This window comes from Blastomyces gilchristii (genome assembly GCF_000003855.2).
Source record: "Blastomyces gilchristii SLH14081 genomic scaffold supercont1.2, whole genome shotgun sequence".
Classification (NCBI taxonomy): domain Eukaryota; kingdom Fungi; phylum Ascomycota; class Eurotiomycetes; order Onygenales; family Ajellomycetaceae; genus Blastomyces; species Blastomyces gilchristii.
The window spans coordinates 6,058,649-6,084,741 of NW_003101681.1; the positions used below are offsets into that span (position 1 = coordinate 6,058,649).

A 26,093-nucleotide genomic window follows, 5' to 3' on the forward strand; every position below is an offset into this window, starting at 1 on the left:
GTAATTTGTAAACAGTTTTTGTATTCTGAGCTGGAATTTTCTGATTTTGCATATCTGCAATTGATGAATGTATAATAGTTAACTTTACAGACGTAGGAAAAACCCTGAGAACTAAAAGTTCTCAGGTAGATATCATAGTCTCTGACTGCATACATCTATAATTGAAGAATAATAATAATAATAATAACACATAGAAAAGAGAAACAATCAGTTAAAGCAGACACTGAGTTCTCAGATAGAAGCTTGCTCATCAGTCATTCTAACCTTATAACAAGATCTTATAAAGAGAATATCAGTAAAAGATCTGAGAGTTCTGACACTACAGATATATGAGATATTCATACAATTACACTTCTTTCAATTCCACAGATATCACATATTCAACAATCAATATAATCATGTCTAATGATACTATGAAAGAACTCTCAAACATAAGCATAGATGCAGTGTCACAGTGACTCTGAGCAATGTTGAAATTACAATAATAATAAATAGCTGATATGCATGCAACTTAACAATATCAATATGAAGAAATTCAACAATTATCTCAATAAGAAATCTCTGTACAGACAATTTCAATACTGACAGAATTGAATATAAAAGCACTGAAAGAATACTTAGATACTCTTACATATTTTAATGCTTCTGATCTCACTCTCTACTCATTATGAAGAATGAAAATGCTCATGAAACTGAGTGTAGATAAAGATGTCATTGATTCATTAACTAATCAAGATTAATATATCAATAAACAATTGAAGAATCGCATGAAACAGAAGTTTCATTCATGAATGAAAGCATGTGAACCAGTGTTGTGAATGTCTGATAATATCATTAAATATCTTAATATTCTGTTTCAAGACACTGTTATACAACAGAAAGTGTTAGATTGATTACAGAGTACTTAACAGAGAAATACTTCTCTTATAATATTCATCTCTGACTTCAACATCAAGATTCTAGAAGCAGGTAATTAATCTTGAGAGAATTGAATGAAGATTAGTATGCTTAAGAAGATATTAACTTTTGAACTCTTACAGACTCTTGTAAGTATAGACAAAGACCAGACTTATAAAGATTTCTGCACACAGCTCTGAACATTAAATGACTGTCTTATCAAGCTCAAGACTATATAGAACAGTGATAGAAGATGTTACATTCATATATCTGTGCTGAGAAATAACTCAGTCAATCATACATCTACACTGAGAAATAACAACAATGATGCAGATGCTATAAACTGAGTAGACTTGAATATCTATATATAAGTAAGAGTCTTCACTGTCTGAACAGGCTTCTAAGTTTCTGAAATCACTTCTGAAGAAGTCACTGATTAATGTCAATGAGAAGTATACATTAACTGTAACTGATCAGAGTATATTACTTTTAACTGTTGATCAGTCTATGTATCTTCTTATTCAAAGAATGAATCAGTGCCTGTCTATATCAATCACATTACATTAGAGAAGGATTCAGAAGATAACTATAAAAATATCTCAATGAAACAGAAAAAAGATTAACTTCTGTTCAAATTTGCAAGCAGAAGCTTGAAGAGATCAGATAACAATAATTTAAAGAGAAAATGACAATGAATGCAATTCTTATATCTACTGTAGTAGATAATATATATAATATAAAAGTCATAATAGACAGCAGTCTATGCTATTATGCAATGATTAAATCTTCAATTATAAGATATTATAATCTTCAGCATATTCTCTTATCAAGACCTTGACTTCTCACAGAATTTGATGATTCAAAAGACATTCACACTCATTATATAATGAAACTAAACATAGATGTTAAAGAACATTAATATGAAGATGTCTATGCATATACAGTTGAGAATCTTGACTATAATCTCATGCTAGAACTTGTCTGACTATCTGAACAAGATATCTTATTGAATACTTAAAGCAGAAGCTTAATATTTTCTAATAATAATAGAATTTATAAAGATGATATTCACAAGACTATGAATCTTACATAGATCTCTGTCAACACTTATAAAATGCTCTGAAAAAGAAGTCATCATTAAAACTGCTGATAGAGTTACTAATAAAGTCACTGATAGCAGAACTATATATCAATCTATTTCATCAGTCTGATCAATATTAAGAAAGTTCTAGAAAAGTTATTCTGTACTATAATAACAGATTCTTACACAAAACTCTCTTAATAATATTATGAATACCTAGATATCTTCTGATAAGATAATATTATGAATATGTTCTCTTTATAAGACTCAGAAGTGAATTACAGTTAGACTGGCCGCCGGAACTATGAATTTCATGTTTGGTCCCATTTGATCTGATCTCATACATTTCTTGGCGTGAATCCCGCTGGGACTGGCTATCAAAAAAACATGTAAAGTGACTATATATCAGATCTTAAAATGAAATCATAAACTTGAAAAAAATGAGAAAGTGATCTCATTTGGTCCCATTTAGTTCCATTCTTGACATAAAGTTACTATTTTTAGACATTTTAAGGTTTTTTTTAGACTATTTTTAATTTTTTAAAAAGTAATGCTTTTTGATAACACTCAAATGAGATTTAAAGTCATTTAAAGCAATAAAAATAATTTAAATTGAGAAGTGGAAATCATGATCTCATTTGAAAAATGTGACAAGAGTAGACAGTAAGTCTCACTGAGACAGTATGAAACTACTATCTAATGTTAAAATCGTGTAATGAGATCAGTCAAATTGGTAATGAGACTATCAAAAAATCTGATCCTGGTCTCAGACACGGTCACACGGTCAGTCTCATTACAGTATTAAGTTAGAAAAGAAGAATAATAAGAACTCTGAGTCACTGTAAGACTGTCTTTATAATATATCTTGAGATGAACTTCTTCTTCTTTGAAAGACACTTAATAATCTGTTAAATAAAAAATTTATATGTGTTAGTAACTCTTCTACTGCAGCTTCTATTCTCTTTGTAAAGAAGTCAGATAAAGAACTCTGATTCTGTGTGAACTACTGAGATCTGAACAGATTGATAAAGAAAGATTGTTATCTCTTATCTCTCATCAATAAAACTCTAGTATATATCAGATAAGCTCAATGATTTACAAAGCTAGATATCATCACTGTGTTTTATAAGATTTGTATCACTAAAGAAGATGAATGACTTACAGCATTCTGAACATGTTATAATCTCTTTGAATGAGTAGTCACACTCTTTGAACTGACTAACACTCTCAGTATATTTCAGAAGTATATCAACTGAGCACTTTGAGATTTTCTTAATGAGTTTGTATCTACTTATCTAGATGATATTCTCATCTTCATCAATGAATTCAGAAAAGAGTATCAAGAGTATATGTAAAGAGTATTATAATAACTATAAGAAGCAGAACTATCAATTAATATTAACAAGTGTAATTTCAAAGTTAAGAGTATTAAATACTTAGATTTTATCATAGAAGCTGATAAGAGAATTTGAATGAATTCTGAGAAGATCTCTGTCATTCTTGAATAAGAAGCTTTATGTACTGTGAAAGATGTATGAAGCTTCATTGAATTCACTAACTTTTATCAGTAATTTATATGAAACTTCTCAGATATTACAAGATTACTTACAGAACTTACTAAGAAAGACTCAGTATTTCAATAATCAGTAAATACTGAAGCTGCATTTATACAGATAAAGAAGATGTTTATTAATACCTTTCTACTGATAACATTCAATTCTGATTATAAGATAGTTATTGAAGCTGATTTCTCTAGCTATATCACAGAAGAAGCTATATTACAATATAATGATAAAAATGTCTTACAATCATGTACTTTCATGTCTAAGAAACTGAGTTCTGCTGAATGCAATTATAAGATCTATGATAAGAAACTTCTTACAATTATACACTATTTAGAAGAATAAGACTCTGAACTCTGAAGTGTCTCTGAATTTGAGATAATTACAGATTATAAGAATCTCAAATACTTTATAACTATCTGTAAACTCACTGAATAACAGATATGATGATCTGAGTTTCTAAGTTACTTTTATTTTACAATACACTATCACTCTAGCAGTCAGAACTCAATGACAGATGCACTCTTACAATGAGAATAAGATATACTGTCTGATGTGATAGACATGTGATTCAAAGATTGCTTAAGCCAGCATACGATTACAGGCGTACGCCGGCGTCTTATATATCATACGCTAAATTTATTAGTGGCTGCTATGATCTCTTTTACACTTGTAAGCAAGTTCAGAAGCGGCTGTGTTATTATCTGACAGTCATACATTCTTTCAAATCACATTCTTTCTCATCAGATTCAGTCACACTTATATGATCATAACATTCACTCTAGCTTCATGCGGATTAGTGTGTCACTAGTGTTCATAATCTTGTGATCTATTCCTGATTCAGCTAGTATTCTGTGTACATTCTCACAAAGAAACTTTCACTATATTACACTTCTCATTCACTTACTTTTCTCATTCTTCAATCATCTTCTTCATCATTATCATCATTGAATATTATTATTATTCAAGATTTCTACTTCTTCTTCTGTTCAACTCTTTCTATCTGTTCATCTATTATATTATATCTATTTCTGGCAATGACTCTCTGTTCTCATAACAAGTGTCATTGTAGTGCTCATATCAGGCAGTTTATTAGCAGTAAGTGTAATATGTTGTGAAATATGATCAGAACTTGTTTATCTTCTAACAATTATTAGAATGTATTATTATGAATGACACATCTTCTTCATCTTCTTATACACTCTTAATTATTTTTCTTCTCAGTGAGTTTCTGATCATGTTTTCTGACATAATTTTATATGAACACAGATGCTGATATATTTGTTTTTATTCATATAGAATCTTCATATGTTGACAGATTCATATCTGCTGATAATAGTGAACTCAATATTGAATCATTAATTAAGAACCTGAAGAATGTGATAATGAAGAAATTATCTGTATTATATATAACTGAGTCTTCTGTGTCTCTTTCTGCTTCTTCTACTACTTCTTTCTCTGCTACTTTCTCTTAATCTTCTACACTTGTCTCTGTGTCTGATTCTCTCACTTCTGCTATTTCTGTTCTTATAATTCTCACTCTCACTACTTCTGATTTTACTGTCTCTGCTTTCATTATCAGCTCTCTCTGTTTCAAGAAGATGTTGTGTAGACTTAATAAACTATGTTTATCAGCATGTATACTTCTGTCTTTCTTATCTACTTCTAGAATGATTTATTGTACAAAGACTGTGTATAACATAACTATCTGAAGCTTAGTTATAGACACTGATTATTACATTCATTTTAAATATTTATGATAAAGTAATTATTCATTTATATCAGAGAATCACTCTCTCTTTCAACAGTATTGAGATTGTAAGTCTTTTTCTTTTTCATCTTTTCTTTCTGACACTGATTTTTCTGTTCTTAGAGGAAATTATTATAGGTTTTACTATGTATAAAGTTGTAATATTCACAGATATTAAGAAACTTTTCATAACTGTAAAGTTCAATATCACAGAGATATCTGCTCTAATAAATTTCTTCAGAATAATAGATCTGTATCAGTCTATTCTCTAACATCTATTATTCAACTTCATAATGCAGATGAAGAATATCTATGTTTTCAGAAATAGAAATGTGAATATCATACTCTTTTACACTCATGAGTGTGAGGCTTATACATCTTGTCTAAGATGTTGTCATGAGAATGAGTTATTCACATGCTGTGTTCTGCTTTCTGTATTCTCTCATATCTCTCTCTCTCTTTCTGAGAAGCCTTGTGTGTGTTGTAATTATGTGTACAATTCTAAGATCAGCAGGTATTTATTTGATAATTATTATTTCTGCTTTTATGATTTCATATACTAACAATAGTTCTTAGTTGCTTCAGTGTCAGAGATCATTTTAATCAAAGATAATAACACTGCTGAGACTACTCTCTTCTGTTCTTAAGCTTCTTCTGTTACTTTCTCTTCCTCTTCTGCAGAGAAGATTATGTATACATCAGATTATAAGTGTTCAACTCTGAGTGACTTCTGCTATTATTCATCTAATTCTGTATCTTCTTCTTCTTTTATTTCTTCTATCTCTATCTTCTCTGTTCTGACTTCTTGTAAGAATAAGTGCTCGCAGGCAATTATTCGGGTGTTTGCAGCTTGGCGTGATATGTACTGTTAACTACTAGAAGTATTCACAGTAGAAAGATAAAATGTAGAAGTGAAATGTATAATAGCATTCAAGCTGAGTTGTGAATAGTATTTGCAAACTTCAGTCTATATAGTTGTGTGTAGCCAAGGGCTGCTAGCTCTATTAATTACATGAGAGATAGAAATAGAAGTAAAGAATCTGTGAGAAGCAGGATTTCTTACATACTCTTCTCTCTCTAAGACTTCATCTGTGAAGTCTTTCACTGAGTGACTTCATAGAATCAGCTCAGCACTGCAGTGATACTCACTAAAAGCTCTTTACATCTATAAAAAATCTCAGTGAGGAAAAATCCCTTGTTACTGTGAAGAGAAAAGAGTCTGTCACTCAGTTTCTTATTTCATAAGATTCTTTATAATCTACAGATTCTTCTCTGACTATCACACAGATTCATCTCATATCTTTCATACAGAAGAGTTTCAGTTGACTCTTAATCATTTTCATGAGATTTTTATATAATCATTACACAGATTCATCTCACAGATGAATTACTCTCTGTGAGATTACTCTTATCAAAGAGAAGTATTTGTAAGTTAATCTTTCACTCATTCTTACAAATCATTGTTCTTTGACACTGTAGAATTTATAAGGAATTTTTCATTCTTTCACTAACTCTGTAGAATTATAGAATCAAGATGTTCACAGTCTGTAATCACTCTTTGTAGTCATATAGAAAGATTCAGATTAGTAATTTATAATCACTTTTATTTATTAGAGTAATCTGACTGTTCTGTAGAATTACTCACAGTGTAAGCAAATCTCTCTAGAGTAGTATAAATATCTCAGATCTGTCTGTGAAATCTCATCTTCTTTTCTCTTTTTCTATAACAGCTTTTATTCTTATAAACTGTGAGTATTCTTATTCATCTGTGAAGTATTTTCACTTAGATGATAGAGAGAGAGTGTTTCTAACAATGTTTATATATTGATTCAAGAACTTCTTAAGAATAAAAATTTTTTCAATTTTAATAGCTTTATAAATAATATCTGACTGCTGCTGAGCTTCTTGTGAATATCTCTGTGACTTCTCTGATCACTTTTTACTGCCTGATGAAGCAGGGACACTGCTGTCTATGATTATGTCTTCATTCTCTTCAGCTCTGTCACTGTATCTGATCTTCAGGTCAGCAGTTAATCTCATGCCTTCTTCAGACCAGTCTCTGACTTTAAGCAGTGTACTCTTCTTCTTTACTGTAAGTCTTCTTATAAGTAATTCCTTACAGATTCTAGCTAACAGTTCTTGCAAAGCTTTCAGTGTTGTCAGTGTCTTCTGCAGCTCTGCAAGCCTATGATCATTTCTCTCCTGCTCACACAATCTCTGACCAGGTATATGTGAATATGCCTAGGTTCTCTATCAATGATTCTCATGCCGCGGTGCATTTCTGCAATTCCATTATCAATAAGAGATGAATTTCTGAGTATTCACAAAATCTGAGTAATCAAGACAATGCAAATGTTATGAATTTGTAACAAGAGTTGATCTGAACAGATGAGCCTTCTCTCTATATCTCAATTATTTCCAGGCTGAATACTTCAGTATAACTGAGAGAGTGAACATAGCTTTGTAAGAGATATCTGATCACACACACAGACAGTCAGCTCTCAAGACTCTGTCACAACTGTATATACTCTGATGTTCAGCTTCTCTGAAGTCTGTGTATTTCTGACAGTCTTCATATCAAATGCAATAATTATCTGTATCACAGATATAATACTCTCTGCTTCTTTGAAGAAGAAAATTGATAGTTGTGAGAGAATTGAGTGTTACAGATATTGAGAATATAAGTATGAGTTTTCTTTATTTTTTCTTTATTAATCTCTAAATTGTGTTCACAGCTCTGTTTATTTTCTTATTTTTTAGCTTTAATAAGAGTATGATTTCTTCTTTTCTTATATACACTGTGAACTGTTCATCTCAGTAGAAACTCATCATCTTGTAGACTAGAACTTATAAATGACAGTATTAATATCTTTATTATAATCAGATTCTTAGTGAAGATCATATCATTCTGACTTGTTAGAATTCAGAGTATGAAAGTCATATCTCAGCTTCTGCAGATATCTTATCTGTCTGAATAATTCTTAAGTGAACTTATTCATCTTATCAGAATATTCTTATCACTGAATCTTGAACTAGAGCTCATGATCTCACTTCTCTGAGTTAATAATCTCTTTAATCTGATATTCTCTTTCATTCTCTAGTACTTTATAGACAGAGTGATGAGTTACAGAGTTCTCTTCTGAGAATTTCTTATATTTATAAAGTAAAGAGATATGAAAAATATTATATATCTACAACTCAGATGACAGTTTTAATCTATAGAACTATAAGCTAACTTTCTTCATAATCTTATAAGACTCTGTTTATAAGAGATTCAGCTTCTTACTAAATCTTCATATAATAATGTTTTCTAGACTCAGTCAGACTCTATTATCTTTCTTGAAACTCTTTATAATATGCTTGAAGTCATAGTATCTCTTCTGATACTCTTGAGCCTTTCTCAAGAATTCACAGACTTTCTCTCAGATCTTCTGAATTCTCTCAGTCTGTTCATGAGCATTATCACACTCTATAGTATACTCTCACATAGACTGACCGTGTGACCGTGTCTGGGACCAGGACCAGATTTTTTGATAGTCTCATTACCAATTCGACTGATCCCATTACACGGTTTTAACATTAGATAGTAGTCCCATACTGTTCCAGTGGGACTTACTGTCTACTCTTGTCACATTTTCCAAATGAGACCATGATTTCCACTTCTCAATTTAAATTATTTTTATTGCTTTAAATGACTTTAAATCTCATTTGAGTGTTACCAAAAAGTGTTACTTTTTAAAAAATTAAAAATAGTCTAAAAAAAACCTTAAAATGTCTAAAAATAGTAACTTTATGCTAAGAATGGGACTAAATGAGACCAAATGGGATCACTTTCTCATTTTTTTCAAGTCATGGTTCCATTTTAAGATCTGATATATAGTCACTTTACATGTTTTTTTGATAGCCAGTCCCAGCGGGATTCACGCCAAGAAATGTATGGGATCAGACCAAATGGGACCAAACATGAAATTCATGGTCCCGGCGGCCAGTCTACTCTCACAGGTTTATCAAGATTATTCATGAATAAGTCTCAGTGAGCATCTCAAAGAGGGTTTTATCTATGCTGACATACTTTTAGTTATTATATACAAACTCTGTGAGTGATAATCAATGCACTCAGTTATTCTGATTGTAATTGACAAAGCACTGCAGATACTATTTTAATATACTTATCAGATATTCTATCTAATCATCTGTCTGTTGATAAAAAGTCATACTTAGATCTTGTGAGATCTTCAGTATAGTTATCAGATCAGATCAGAACTCTTCTATAAAGATTGATTCTCTATCTCAGATAATATTCATAGATAACTCATGCAACTGAATCACATTGCAGACAAAGATATGAGTCAAATTCTTTGACTTCAAGTTCTTGTAAGTGAGTATAAAGTGTGTCATCTTAATGAAGTAATTTACTATTATCAGCACACTGTCAAAGCAGGCATTATATATATTCTTGCTTTCAGAGAGGCTTATAAGAACATTCATTTCTAGCTGTTCTCAAGGTTCTTATGAAATGAATAGAGAAGTAAGTTCTTTATATAATCTGAACTACACTATCTGTGAATTCTAATAAATAGTATAAGAATTCACTATTTTCTTTACAAGTTCTTATATCTTCAGTCAGAAGTATTTTCTTACAAGCAACTCATGAGTTCTAGTATCTGTAAAATAACCTGCTAGAGAAGAGTCATGATATCTTTTGATAAGTTCTATGTATAGAAACTCATTCATAGACATATAAATTCAGTTCTCTCTTTATAAGAGATTATTTAAGTCTCTTCAATTCTTTATTTCTGCAGGATTGATCTCTATTATAAGCAGTTTCTGAATATACTGAGCATATTCATTCTTCAGTTGCAGTTCAGATAATCTGAATAGAAGATCTTACAAAGACTTATACTCTGTTTTTTCTTATATCAGATTTTTCATGATACTTCTCAAAGTCTGCAAACTCTTCAGATTATAGATACTCTCTTCAAGAATTCTTACAGAGATTCTCAGAGTATTGACTCTCAGTATTATAGAGAGTAGTTATACAGACTTCTTTTCTTTCTCTCTTCTCTTCTCTTATAAGAGATTGAGAGACTCTTCAGTCAATCTCTTTATAACACTCAGTCTGAGCATTCTGTGAAGCTTTTCTATCTTCTCTAGTCTCTCTGTGTCTGTTATTCTGATCTTCTTAATATAGTCTGATCTGTGAGAGAATCTGTTCACTGAGTTCTTAGTTCTCTTAATATATTCTATCTTGAACCAGAACTTACTCAGTCTCTGAGCTCAGTGAATCTGTCACTGTGAGAGTTTCTTAATTGAAGTAAACTATCATAAGCTATTATAATCAGTTCTAACAGTAATCACTGTTGTGAGGCTCTTAAAGTAGTGATATCAGTGATAGAAGAATTCCACTACTATGAGAAGCTTCTGATCATGAATGTTATAGTTGATCTCTGTAGATTGCATCTTCTGTGAGAAAAAGGCCACTGAAACTCAGTTCTCATTTAACTGTAGTTATAAGACTATTTCTGAAATTGTAAAGAAGGAGACATCTGTCTTCAATCTGATTAAGAGTAAGAAATCAAAGTGAAACAGCATCACTGTATCTGTGAATATCTATTTCAATCTTACAAAGACTCTGTAAGCTTCTGAGATAAGAAAGTTCTCACAGTTCTCTCTTCTTAATAACCTTTTCATTCTCTATTTATGAAATAACTTCTTCTTATTTTCACTCTTCAGCATGTCTGTAAGGGCCAAGAAGATTCTTATAAATATAAAGATAAACTGTCTATAGAAATTCACAAGTCTCAGAAAGATCTGAATCTCATGAATACTAGTTGACTTTAGTCATGATAGAATAGTCTCAATCTATGAAGATTTCATCTGAATATCATCTGCAGTGATTACATATTCTAGAATATTAATTCAGTAGACACTGAAGTTGCACTTTATAAGCTTAACATACAGTTCTGTCTCATCTAAGACCTTCAACATACTTCACACATGCTCAGTGTGTTCTTTCTTCTTTATGAAGTACACTATCACATTATTCAGATATATTGTCACAAAGACATTTAGATATGTGTGAAGTGTTTTATTAATGAAAGACTGAAATGCCGCGGAGGTATTAGTCAGATCAAAAGATATCACTAGATATTCAAACAATCTCAGTGCAGTTCTAAAGACAGTCTTTCATTCATTCTCAGACTGTATTCATTATTATTATTATTATTATTATTATTCTTCAATTATAGATGTATGCAGTCAGAGACTATGACATCTACCTGAGAACTTTTAGTTCTCAGGGTTTTTCCTATATCTGTAAAGTTAACTATTATACATTCATCAATTTCAGATATGCAAAATCAGAAAATTCCCGCCCAGAATACAAAAACTGTTTACAAATTGCAGTGTTTTAACATCTTCTGATACTTTGAAATCATTTGACAATATCATGACAAAGGAAAAGAGAAAGAGAACACAGTCTTAAAGATAGACACATTAAATAGATAGATAGAAAGAAATTGAAAGAAAAAGATAAAGTAAAGAGAGACTGTAACAAAACAAATTATTAAAAGATAGTGTATAGCTGTTTTAACAGACTATATCTGATTGATTTTCCCCTCTTCATATTCAGATAATTCTGAATTTAGCCATTTTCTTATAGCTGCTTGAGTTTCTGATAGAAAGTCTATTAAGTATTTAATTCCTGTCTCAGTTGAGAATAAGAATCTCATATTTAATTGATTTAGATTATACTTCTCTTTCAATCTGACTCTGAGATTATTGTATAATGCACAGTGCATTATAATATACTCAGAATTCTCATTTATATTACAGAATGAGCATTCTATTGAGTTAAATCTATCATCAAATCTTTGTATATAAGATTTGAAATAGTCATATCCTAGTTTCAGCTGTATTATAGATGAGAATATTTTCTTTTTATATTTAATTGAACAAGATTTCCACTTGGGTTTTGTTTCAAATCTTGAATAATGTATACTCTTCTTTTGTTTCTGTCAGCTTTCATTCCACTTGTCTAAACAAGATTCTTTTATTTTTCTCTTTATAAAAGACCAGGACATAACTTTTTGAATAGATCTGCTTAATTCTGCACTCTTTTTTACAGCTGAATCAGCCAATTCATTGTCATGAATATTCATATAAGCAGGAACTCAGTGTAGATGAATTATCAGCTTTGATATTCTTCTCTTTTGAATTTTCAAAACAGAGTTTAAGATCAGTTCAAGATTCATTTGATCATTATAAATCTGACTATTTCTAAGTCTTTTTAAAGCAGCTTGACTATCAGAGAATATTCATGCCTCTTTCAAACTATTTCCTCTTTTATGAGATTTTATTTCTATGAGTTTGAAAGCTTTCACTATTGCAAATAGTTCAGCATCAAAGACTTCAGATTCACAGTCTAGATTTCAGAAATCTGAGATAAAATTGATATTATCTTCAGTATAAGCAATGCCTGCACCTAATCTATTCAGGTTCTCATTTTTTGAGTCCTCTGAATAAATCAGAATAGAGTCTTTTATATTAATTATAGAAATTCTCTTCAAATGCTGTTCATATTCTTTCTCTTTTGATAGTTCACTTATTTATAAGTCTATAAGAGATTCAAGCTTTTCTCTTCAGAGAGATAACTTCTCATGATTCACTTTTTCAATATTTAAAGAAGAAAATTGATTTTTAATCAGAGAGCATAGTCTGTAAAGTTGAGAAGACATTTTCTTTGAAGAATTATTTTCATTTCAATCAAGAAATCTATTTCAATCCAGTTCATTTCCAGAGTTAATTGATGAAAATGAAGAAGAGACTCTTTCTCTGATTATATAATTTAAGCTCATCTTTATAACTCTCAGTGCATAGTTCATACAGGCCTTTTCAAATCTAATAGCAGGAGAAGTAATTAAAGCTTCAATTTTCATTACTTTAATAGAAGATGATTTGAATACTTCTAGAATTCTTCTCAAGACTCTGTTTTGCAGACTTTGAAAGAGTTCAGTGAAATTCTCTTGATTATTTCATCAAACTTGAACTCTATAATTAGCTACTGATGTAATACAGGCTACATATAACTGTCTCATAGTCTGAAAGAATAGATCTCTCTCTGTATTTGATAGTCTGATTATGTTATTCAATAGTCTTTTCACCTTGACAGTTCTTTGTTGAATGTGATATTTAAAATTCAACTTGAAGTTTAATCATACTTCTAATCATTTGACATTTACACTGAGTTTAATCTCTCTATTTAAAAGAGTTAGAGATAGTTCTTTCTCATTGAATTCAGAAAAGAAATGAATTAACTCAGTTTTATTCATATTAAATTAAATTTAATTGATATCTACTCTAATAAAGATTTTCTTTACAGCTTCTTCAATCACTTTTAAATTCTCTTTGATAGTTTTTGAGCTGTAGACTAGATCAATATCATTCACATAACTCAGAGATTGTACTATTCTCCTATTTCTATTTTTGAATAGATATACAGTGTATATTATAAATAAAATAGATGAGATTGAAGATTCTTATAATACTTCTATTTTTATCTCAGTCTTATCTTATTTCTTTTCATCAAAGAAAAGTTGTATGATTCTTTTAGACATAAAACAGTTAATTCATTTTATTAGAGAAAGTGGCATTTTTAACATCTTCAAAGTCTGAATTAACTTTGACTTTGAAACATGATCAAATGCTTCTTTTATATCAATAAAAACAGCAGTTGAGACCAGATCTTCATGCTTTGCTATTTGAATATCATGAATAACTGAGAGAACAGTGTTAATTACAGAACATTGTTTTCTATCTCTCATTTATTCACTGAATAAAAGAGAGTATTAATAGAGCTAATAAAAGATAGTTGAGTAGCTATTATCTTTTTTAAAATCTTTTCTAGACAGTTTAATAGAGATATTACTCTATATGACTTAGAAATTAAAGTTTTTCTATTAGATTTTGCAAGAATCACTTCAGTGACTTCTCTTCAGCATTCAGAATGATATTCATTTTTCAAGAGATTGAAAAAGAGCTCAAAATATTCATTCTTTAAGTAGGAATATGTATTTTGAATAATTAAGTGATTAATTGAATCAGGCCCTGCAGCAGTTTTAACAGAACTTGAGAAGATAGCTGACTCTAATTCATCTTGAGTAAGATCAGGTCATTCCCAGTCATTTTCATCAATATAGTTAAGAAGTGATATATTCTCTTCCTCTGAATCTGAATCTGATAAGTATTGAAAGAGAGTTCTTATAAAAGCTTGACATTTTTCCTCAAAAGAGTTTGCTGTATATGATTCATTCTGAAACTCATATTCTAAGGTTAGAAGTTTTGCTACACTTCTTGTTTTAGTATAGTTAAAAGCTTTAAAAACTTCCTTCTCTTATGCTTCTTCAAGAAATTTATTTCAGCAGTCTGTTTTAGCTTTTTTAATATCTGAAAAATATTCATTTCTGACAGCTTTGAACTCTTCATCAGATATTATATCATTCTTTCAATCTCTTCTAGCAGTAGCTAATTCTTTCCTTTTAGATGAGATATTCTCATTCCATCAAGATTTTGAATACTCAGAAGATTTTCTCTTTGAAATATTATCTCTAACACTTGTTAGAATAATAGATGTAATAAGCTTCACTCTATTCTTAAGTATTTCATTTGAGATATCTTGACCAGGATTTCAATATAGCTCATTCTGTCTTTCAGATTTTAACAGTTTTATGCTTTCTTCAACTGCTTTTCAATCAGCTTTTTCAAAGTTAAACTGATTAGAGAGAAGAGGATTTTCACTCATTTATTTTTCACTCAGTTCAATCTCAAATTGAATAATCTCATGATCTGATCCTGATGTCTCATTTGAATCAATAAACCAGTTTACAAGTCTTCTTTTCATTAGATTTTGTGATATGAAGATTAGATCTATAATAGATTTCTGTTTCTTGCCTTTTCTAAAGAATGTTTATTGATCAGACTTATTAACCAAATCTATTGAATGCTCAAAGGTTCATTCAACTAGATTATCAGCTCTCACTGCTCTCTTGCATTCTGAATTTCATCAGGGATGATGTGCATTGAAATCTTCTGCAATTATAGAGTTTCTTGATGAAGTTATGTTCAGAAATTCTCTATCAATTGTCCAGATATTGTTATTTTTCTTCAATAACTTTTCATTATAGATATTTATAAGCTGTATAGTATCAAACTCATTTTCTTTATCTATAATATCACTCACCAGAATATCAGAGTCAGACATAATATCAAATCTTAGATTAAATTGATATCTTGATCTCTTTCTTTCATAGATCACTACTCTTGACTTTATCTCAGACTTTTGAGGTAAAAAGCAGTAGTAGCTTGAATGAGAAATAATATAATTTTGCTCAGCATCAAAATTCAGTTTCTGAAGTAGTATAAAATCAACTTTTTGTTCAAATGTAATTTGAAGACAAGAATAAATACAATTTAAGTTTCTATTCACATTATTTTGAATAAATGTGATTTTTAAAGAGTTTTTAAACTTTTTTTGTTGTTTTTGTTATATATTCATACTAAAAGAGAGTAGAGATAGAGTAGAATCTAGTCACTATCATCAGATAGTAGATTATAACTATTTTAAAAAGTAGGGATCTCAACTACTTGTATTATATCTAGTTTATTATCAGAGTCATTTCTCAATTCTCTAATCTTAACAGGAGTTTGAGGATTCAAATTCTGTTTATATTTAGCTGAAGAATTGAAGTTTGAAGATTTAAATAGTTGAGAGTTTCTTCTTTTTAAGTTTATAGTTATAAGTCTACTAGCTTAACTCTTCTCTTCAGTTCTAGATTAACTTTGAGCTTCATCTTTTCTTCAGTTCTTTTGAGTTCTAGGAGTAAATGTACATTCTTTTGAGCTAGATGCATGTTTTTCTTTATAATTAGAGCACTTAAGCAGAGTGTGTTGACATATTTCATCTCTTTTTAAGCATGTTTCACATTTATACTCACTAGTTTTATGATCTCTGGCACAGAATGTATATTTTAAGTCTCTAAAATATGAGATTGTAAAGTGTTCATATCTTTGACAGTTTGAACACTGTGTTTGAGCTTTGAGATTCATTCTTGAGTCTTTGTATTCATGAACTCTCATGTTCAAACCTGCTACTCTTACTTCAGAGATCTTTGACTATTCAAGTGTTTTTATATATACTAGAATAGAGGCATTTCTTCTACTTTGTCTGAACTTAATTGAATTTAGTCATACAGGCTTCTTTCTCAGTTGAATAGAGTTGTATTCTTTCAATTCATTTTTAAGAAGTAGCATTTCTTCTTCACAGTCAAAAATTTCAACTGAAATATTATAAAGAATGAATTTATCTCACTTTTCATCTCTTTCAGATAGAATTATTGTGTTTAACAAAGATTCTACTGCTAACTTTCAGAGATTCTCATTCTGAATAAGGAATTCAGCACTGAATTCAGGTATTATAGTCAGAATAATGAAGTTTTCAAAGAATGATGACTCAATTGAAGCTATAACTAATTTTTGAACTTCAATATTAATCATTAACTGAGAAAAGAACTGCTGATTAATTTCATTTCTAATTCTGAAAATAAGATTTGAGTTTAGCTTGTTTCTTTGCAGAATGTTCTGATTTGAGACTTTGAGAATAAGTCTTCTATTTCTGAAGATTTGAAAGTTTTTCTCTTTTTACATTTTCTTTTTCACTTTTCTATGAATAGAGATATGATCAGTATTCTTCTCAGTTTTCTCAGGATTTTAAGCAGGTTTTGAGATAGCAGATTCAGAGACAGCAGATTCAGCTGCTTGAGCATATATTTTCTTCTGATTCAAAGAAGAAGAAGAAGTAGGAAAAAAAGAAGAAGAGTAAGATAAAGAGTCAGTAATTGTACTAGGAATTTTCAATGTTTTTTGAACTGTGTTTGAGATTTCAAGTTTAAACTTGATCATCTTCTGTAGTTGTCTAGCCTGAGCATGAAGAATTAATAGAACTTCTTCATTCATCTCACTCAGATACTGCTTTTCAAGAATCTTGCTTACTTTTTCAAGTTTCTGTATTTCAAGATCTTGTTGTTTCTCTATTTCTTCTTTCTTTCTTCTCTTCAGAATTTCAATCTCAGAAATAGCATTTGAGAAAGCATCTTTTTCCATATCAACTGAGTGTATTTTTGAACTCATTATTCTCACTCAATGAAAAGTTGATCAGACTGTTTCACTTGAGATATTTCTAAGTCTGTTTTCAATTGAAAAATTGATCAGACTGTTTCAAAAGAAGAATAAAAGACTTTTGTGTATAAAACACCTGATTTTTTTCACACTAGTTCAGTAACTAGGTTAGATTTTTAAAGAGAATCTAATAAACTAAAATTGATTTTTGAGATAAATCAATAAAATCTTTACAATCTCTTTCTTGAGATACAGTGAGAAAGAGTATGATATCAATTAATAATGAATCAGATAATATGACAGTTTTTGAGAGAAAAACTGACAAAAAATAAATCAATTTTTTACAGAGAAATTAATTAAAACTATTCAATTTTATTCTAAATCATTCAATTCTTCTCACACAACAAGTGTGCAACTTAAATCAGTTAATAAAGAGTGTAAAAAAGAATTAAGTATTAATGAAAGCTCTTCAGTCACTGAAAAAGTAATTCTTATTTAAAAGAATATGAAATTATAACAGAAAACAGCTCTGTTTTTTATTCTTTGTAAGAATATTATATAAAATTCAGAGAAAAATATCTTACTTTTTCAAGAGAAGTAAAAAACTATTATTATTATTCTTCAATTATAGATGTATGCAGTCAGAGACTATGACATCTACCTGAGAACTTTTAGTTCTCAGGGTTTTTCCTATATCTGTAAAGTTAACTATTATACATTCATCAATTTCAGATATGCAAAATCAGAAAATTCCAGCCCAGAATACAAAAACTGTTTACAAATTGCAGTGTTTTAACATCTTCTGATACTTTGAAACCATTTGACAATATCATGACAAAGGAAAAGAGAACACAGTCTTAAAGATAGACACATTAAATAGATAGACAGAAAGAAATTGAAAGGAAAAGATAAAGTAAAGAAAGACTGTAACAAAACAAATTATTAAAAGATAGTATATAGCTGTTTTAACAGACTATATCTGATTGATTTCCTCCTCTTCATATTCAGATAATTCTGAATTTAGTCATTTTCTTGTAGCTGCTTGAGTTTCTGATAGAAAGTCTATTAAATATTTAATTCCTGTCTCAGTTGAGAATAAGAATCTCATATTTAATTGATTTAGATCATACTTCTCTTTCAATCTGACTCTGAGACTATTGTATAACACACAGTGTATTACAATATGCTCAGGATTCTCATTTGCATTGCAGAATGAGCATTCTATTGAGTCAAATCTATCATCAAATCTTTGTATATAAGATTTGAAATAGCCATGTTCTAGTTTCAGCTGTATTATAGATGAGAATATTTTCTTTTTATATTTAATTGAACAAGATTTCCACTTGGGTTTTGTTTCAAATCTTGAATAATGTATACTCTTCTTTTGTTTCTGTCAGCTTTCATTCCACTTGTCTAAACAAGATTCTTTTATTTTTCTCTTTATAAAAGATCAGGACATAACTTTTTGAATAGATCTGCTTAATTCTGCACTCTTTTTTACAGCTGAATCAGCCAATTCATTGTCATGAATATTCATATAAGCAGGAACTCAGTGTAGATGAATTATCAGCTTTGATGTTCTTCTCTTTTGAATTTTTAAAACAGAGTTTAAGATCAGTTCAAGATTCATTTGATCATTATGAATCTGACTATTTCTAAGTCTTTTTAAAGCAGCTTGATTATCAGAGAATATTCATATCTCTTTCAAACTATTTCCTCTTTTATGAGATTTTATTTCTATGAGTTTGAAAGCTTTCACTATTACAAATAGTTCAGTATCAAAGACTTCAGATTCACAGCCTAGATTTCAGAAATCTGAGATAAAATTGATATTATATTCAGTATAAGCAATGCCTGCATCTAATCTATTCAGATTCTCATTCTTTGAGTCATCTGAATAAATCAGAATAGAGTCTTTTATCTTGATTGTAGAAATTCTCTTCAAATGCTGTTCACATTCTTTCTCTTTTAATAGTTCACTTATTTATAAGTCTATAAGAGATTCAAGCTTTTCTCTTCAGAGAGATAACTTCTCATGATTCACTTTTTCAACATTTAAAGAAGAAAATTGATTTTTAATCAGAGAGCATAGTCTGTAAAGTTGAGAAGACATTTTCTTTGAAGAATCATTTTCATTTCAATCAAGAAATCTATTCCAATCCAGTTCATTTTCAGAGTTAATTAATGAAAATGAAGATGAGACTCTTTCTCTGATTATATGATTTGAGCTCATCTTTATAACTCTCAGAGCATAGTTCATACAGGCCTTTTCAAATCTAATAGCAGAAGAAGGAATTGAAGCTTCAATTTTCATTGCTTTAATAGGAGATGATTTGAATGCTCTCAGAATTCTTCTCAAGGCTCTGTTTTGCAGACTTTGAAAGAGTTCAGTGAAATTCCCTTGATTATTTCACCAAACTTGAACTTCATAATTAGCTACTGATGTAATACAGGCTATATATAACTGTCTCATAGCCTGGAAGAATAGATCTCTCTCTGTATTTGATAGTCTGATTATGTTGTTCAATAGCCTTTCTGCCTTGACAGTTCTTTATTGAATGTGATATTTAAAGTTCAACTTGGAGTTTAACCATACTTCTAATCATTTGACATATACACTGGGTTTAATCTCTCTATTTAAAAGAGATAGAGACAGTTCTTTCTCATTGAATCTAGGAAAGAAATGAATTAACTCAGTTTTATTCATAGTAAATTGAATTTGATTGATATCTGCTCTAATAAAGATTTTCTTTACAGCTTCTTCAATCACTTTTAAATTCTTTTTAATAGTTTTTGAGCTGTAGACTAGATCAATATCATTCATATAACTCAGAGAACTCACTATTCTCATATTTCTATTCTTGAATAGATATGCAGTGTATATTGTAAATAAAATGAGTGAGATTGAAGATTCTTATGATACTTCTATTTTTATCTCAGTCTTGTCTTATTTCATTCTATCAAAGAAAAGTTGTATAATTCTTTTAGACATAAAACAGTTAACTCATTTTATTAGAGAAAGTGACAGTTTTAACATCTTCAATGTCTGAATTAGCTTTGACTTTGAAACATGATCAAATGCTTCTTTTATATCAATAAAAACTGCAGTTGAGACCAGACCTTCATGCTTTGCTATTTAAATATTATAAACAACTGAGAGAACAGTGTCAATTGCAGAACACTGTTTTCTATCTCTCATTTATTCACTGAATAAAAGAGAATTACTGACAGAGCTTATAAAAGATATTTGAGTAGCTATTATCTTTTCTAAAAGCTTTCCTAGACAGTTCAATAGAGATATTACTCTATATAACTTAGAAATTGAAGTTTTTCTATTAGACTTTGCAAGAATCACTCCAGTGGCTTCTCTTCAGTATTCAGAATGATATTCATTTTTCAAGAGATTGAAAAAGAGCTCAAAATATTCATTCTTTAAGTAGAAGTATATATTTTGAATAATCAAGTGATTAATTGAATCAGGCTCTGCAGCAGTCTTAACTGAACTTGAGAAAATAGCTGACTCTAATTCATCTTGAGTAAGATCAGGCCATTCTCAGTCATTTTCATCAATATAGTTAAGAAGTGATATATTCTCTTCCTCTGAATCTGAATCTGATGAGTATTGAAAGAGAGTTCTTATAAAAGCTTGATATTTTTCCTTAAAAGAGTTTGCTGTATATGATTCATTCTGAAACTTATATTCTAAGGTTAGAAGTTTTGCTACACTTCTTGTTTTAGTATAGTTAAAAGCTTTAAAAACTTCCTTCTCTTGTGCTTCTTTAAGAAATTTATTTCAGCAGTCTGTTTTAGCTTTTTTAATATCTGAAAAATATTCATTTCTGACAGCTTTGAACTCTTCATCAGATATTACATCATTCTTTCAATCTCTTCTAGCAGTAGCTAATTCTTTCCTTTTAGATGAGATATTCTCATTCCATCAAGGTTTTGAATACTCAGAAGATTTTCTCTTTGAAATATTATCTCTAACACTTGTTAGAATAATAGATGTAATAAGCTTCACTCTATTCTTAAGTATTTCATTTGAGATATCTTGACCAGGATTTCAATATAGCTCATTCTGTCTTTCAGATTTTAACAGTTTTATGCTTTCTTCAACTGCTTTTCAATCAGCTTTTTCAAAGTTAAACTGATTAGAGAGAAGAGGATTTTCACTCATTTATTTTTCACTCAGTTCAATCTCAAATTGAATAATCTCATAATCTGATCCTGATGTCTCATTTGAATCAATAAACCAGTTTACAAGTCTTCTTTTCATTAGATTTTGTGATATGAAGATTAAATCTATAATAGATTTCTGTTTCATGTCTTTTCTAAAGAATGTTTATTGATCAGACTTATTAACCAAATCTATTGAATGCTCAAAGATTCATTCAACTAGATTATCAGCTCTCACTGCTCTCTTGCATTCTGAATTTCATCAGGGATGATGTGCATTGAAATCTTCTGCAATTATAGAGTTTCTTGATGAAGTTATATTCAGAAATTCTCTATCAATTGTCCAGATATTGTTATTTTTCTTCAATGACTTTTCATTATAGATATTTATAAGCTGTATAGTATCAAACTCATTTTCTTTATCTATAATATCACTCACCAGAATATCAGAGTCAGACATAATATCAAATCTTAGATTAAATTGATATCTTGATCTCTTTCTTTCATAGATCACTACTCTTGACTTTATCTCAGACTTTTGAGGTAAAAAGCAGTAGTAGCTTGAATGAGAAATGACATATTTTTACTCAGCATCAAAATTCAGCTCCTGAAGCAGTATAAAATCAACTTTTTATTCAAATGCAATTTGAAGACAAGAATAAATGCAATTTGAGTTTCTATTCACATTATTTTAAATAAATGTGATTTTTGAAGAGTTTTTAAACTTTTTTTGTTGTTTTTGCTGTATATTCATACTAAAAGAGAGTAGAGTAGAATCTAATCACTATCATCAGATAGTAGATTATAACTATTCTTAAAAGTAGGAATCTCAACTGCTTGCATTATATCTAGTTTATTATCAGAGTTATTTCTCAATTCTCTAATCTTAACAGGAGTTTGAGAATTTAAATTCTGTTTACATTTAGCTGAAGCATTAGAGTTTGAAGATTTAGATAGTTGAGAGTTTCTTCTTTTTAAGCTTGCAGTTGTAAGTCTACTGGCTTGACTCTTCTCTTCAGTTCTAGATTGACTTTGAGCTTCATCTTTTCTCCAGTTCTTTTGAGTTCTAGAAGTAAACATACATTCTTTTGAGCTAGATGCATGTTTTTCTTTGCAATTAGAGCACTTAAGCAGAGTATATTGATAAATTTCATCTCTTTTTGAGCATGTTTCACATTTATGCTCACTAGTTTTGTGATCTCTAGTATAGAATGCACATTTTGAGTCTCTAAAATATGAGATTGCAAAGTGTCCATATCTTTGATAGTTTGAACACTGTGTTTGAGCTTTGAGATTCATTCTTGAGTCTTTGTATTCATAAACTCTCATTTTCAAATCTGCTACTCTTACTTCAGAGATCTTTGACTGTTCAAGTGTTTTTATATATACTAGAACAGAGGCATTTCTCCTGCTTTGTCTGAACTCAATTGAATTTAGTTATACAGGCTTCTTTCTCAGTTGAATAGAGTTGTATTCTTTCAATTCATTTTTGAGAAGTAGCATTCCTTCTTCACAGTCAAAAATTTCAACTGAAATATTATGAAGAATGAATTTATCCCACTTTTCATCTCTTTCAGATAGAATTATTGTGTTTAACAAAGATTCTACTGCTGACTTTCAGAGATTCTCATTCTGAATAAGGAATTCAGCACTGAATTCAGGCATTGTAGTCAGAATGATGGAGTTTTCAAAGAATGATAACTCAATTGAAGCTATAACTGGTTTTTGAACTTCAATATCAGTCATCAACTGAGAAAAGAACTGTTGATTAATTTTATTTCTGATTCTAAAAATGAGATTTGAGTTTAGCTTGTTTCTTAGCAGAATGTCCTGGTTTGAGACTTTGAGAATAAGTCTTCTATTTCTGAAGATTTGAAAGTTTTTCTCTTTTTATATTTTCTTTTTCACTTTTCTATGAATAGAGGCATGAGCAGTATTCTTCTCAGTTTTCTCAGGATTTTGAGCAGGTTTTGAGATAGCAGGTTTAGAGACATCAGATTCAGCTGCTTGAGCATATGTTTTCTTCTGATTCAAAGAAGAAGAAGAAGTAGAAAAAAAGAATGAAGAAGAGCAAGATGAAGAGTCAGTGATTGTACTAGGAATTTTCAATGGTTTTTGAACTGTGTTTGAGATTCCAAGTTTGAACTTGATCATCTCCTGTAGTTGTCTAGTCTGAGCATGAAGAATTAACAGAACTTCTTCATTCATCTCACTCAGACACTTCATTTCAAGAATCTTGCTTGCTTTTTTAAGTTCCTGTATTTCAAGAACTTGTTATTTCTCTATTTCTTCTTTCTTTCTTCTCTTCAGAATTTCAATCTCAGGAATAGCATTTGAAAAAGCATCTTTTTCCACATCAACTGAGTGTATTTTTGAACTCATTGTTTTCACTCAATGAAAAGTTGATCAGACTGTTTCAATTGAGATATTTCTAAGTCTGTTTTCAATTGAAAAGTTGGTCAGACTGTTTCAAAAGAAGAATAAAAGACTTTTGTGTATAAAACACCTGATTTTTTTCACACTAGTTCAGTAACTAGGTTAGATTTTTAAAGAGAATCTAATAAACTAAAATTGATTTTCAAGATAAATCAATAAAATCTTTACAATCTCTTTCTTGGGATACAGTGAGGAAAAGTATGATATCAATTGATAATAAATCAGATAATATGACAGTTTTTGAGAGAAAAACTGACAAAAAATAAATCAATTTTTTGCAGAGAAATTGATTAAAACTATTCAATTTTATTCTAAATTATTCAATTCTTCTCACACAACAACAAGTGTGCAACTCAAATCAGTTAATAAAGAGTGTAAAAAAGAATTAAGTATTAATGAAAGCTCTTCAGTCACTGAAAAAGTAATTCTTACTTAAAAGAATATGAAATTATGACAGAAAACAGCTCTGTTTTTAATTCTTTGTAAGAATATTGTGTAAAACCCAGAGAAAAACACCTTACTTTTTCAAGAGAAGTAAAAAACTATTTCTAAGATCTTTTTTTTTTATGCATTGACTGCTGCAGAAGAATGAGATAGAAACTGCTAAGATATACACTACTGTATACTCTCTATCAAGACTTTCCCTCTTCAGAGTCTTGATATTATAGAGAATATAAGTCTGTTTCTATATGATAATATAAATATTGCCAGCAGGATGTAGAGAAACTGGTTATTTATATCTCAAAATAGAAGACTTTGTCAATGATTATATCAATATAGAGTTAATTCTCAAATTCAATAGAAATCTAGTGTTGCTGTTCTCAATCTCTTGCAGAATCTATTGAATATTAAGGTATTAAAACTAGATTTCATATATCTCACTGTGCAGGGATCAAAGGCTCAGTCAGACCTTGGGGTATACTGATTTTATAGTTATTGGCGTGCTGTTGACTCGTTGTTTGTTGATTATGTGCTTGATATTATCGCCGAGGTATCTTTTTGTATTTTTCTGCCGGGGATGGGCCAGATTGGGAAGGGCGGTACGAGGGTGGGACTTGGCGTTGGAGTTTTGGAACATCAAAGATGGACAGGGTTTTCGCGGAGGTCGCTCCTCAGATATCTCCACAACTACAGATCGGGGATCTTCCAAAATCGAGAAGATTGGTGCATACGGCTAGGTCTCTTCACCTTACAATTTGTATGGCAATTTGGCCCGGGGTTGTGGTGTGGTAGGGGAGAATGGGGGATAATCCCACGCAGGAGTTCTGAACGACGTCTGGTTCACATTTGGCTGGATAACTCCACCACCACACGGGGTATGCGGTCGGTGATGGGGTCAAAATGCTCGTATGATCGAGGGCTTTTCGATGGATCTATCGGCGGGTTCTTATTCGAAAAATCAAGCGAGTTCGTGGTGGAGCGGTCGTTGATGTGAGTAAAAAACTATTTCTAAGATCTTTTTTTTTTTACATTAACTGCTACAGAAGAATGAGATAGGAACTGCTAAGATATACACTACTATATATTCTCTATCAAGACTTTTCCTCTTCAGAGTCTTGATATTATAGAGAATATAAGTCTGTTTCTATATAATAATATAAATATTGTCAGTGAGATGTAGAGAAACTGATTATTATATCTCAAAATAGAAGACTTTGTCAATGATTATATCAATATAGAGTTAATTCTCAAATTCAATAGAAATCTAGTGTTGCTGTTATCAATCCCTTGCAGAATCTATTAAATATTGAGATATTAAAACTAGATTTAATATATCTCACTATACAGAGATCAAAGACTCAGTCAGATCTTGAGATATACTGATTTTATACTTGTTATATCTGTTAATTATGTATCAAGTACAGTTGCTGAGGTATCTTTTTGTACTTTTCTATCAGAGATGAGCCAGATTGAGAGAGATGATATGAGAATGAGACTTGATGTTGATGTCTAGATATACTGAAGACAGATCATGAAGATTGCACTTCAGAAGTGACTGTTGATTATATACTTGATATTA

General features: G+C 30.0%; 1 protein-coding gene across 1 annotated transcript; it reads left to right on the top strand.

The window, feature by feature from the left end:
* Nucleotides 1–24,523: 24,523 nt before the first annotated feature.
* BDBG_16419 (uncharacterized protein) lies at nucleotides 24,524–25,508 on the top strand (the record flags this gene model as incomplete). The annotated part of the gene is made up of 2 exons (XM_031724376.1): nucleotides 24,524–24,555; nucleotides 25,007–25,508. The coding sequence occupies 2 exons, from the start codon at nucleotides 24,524–24,526 to the stop codon at nucleotides 25,506–25,508; spliced, it is 534 nt and encodes a 177-aa protein (XP_031576551.1).
* Nucleotides 25,509–26,093: the final 585 nt, after the last annotated feature.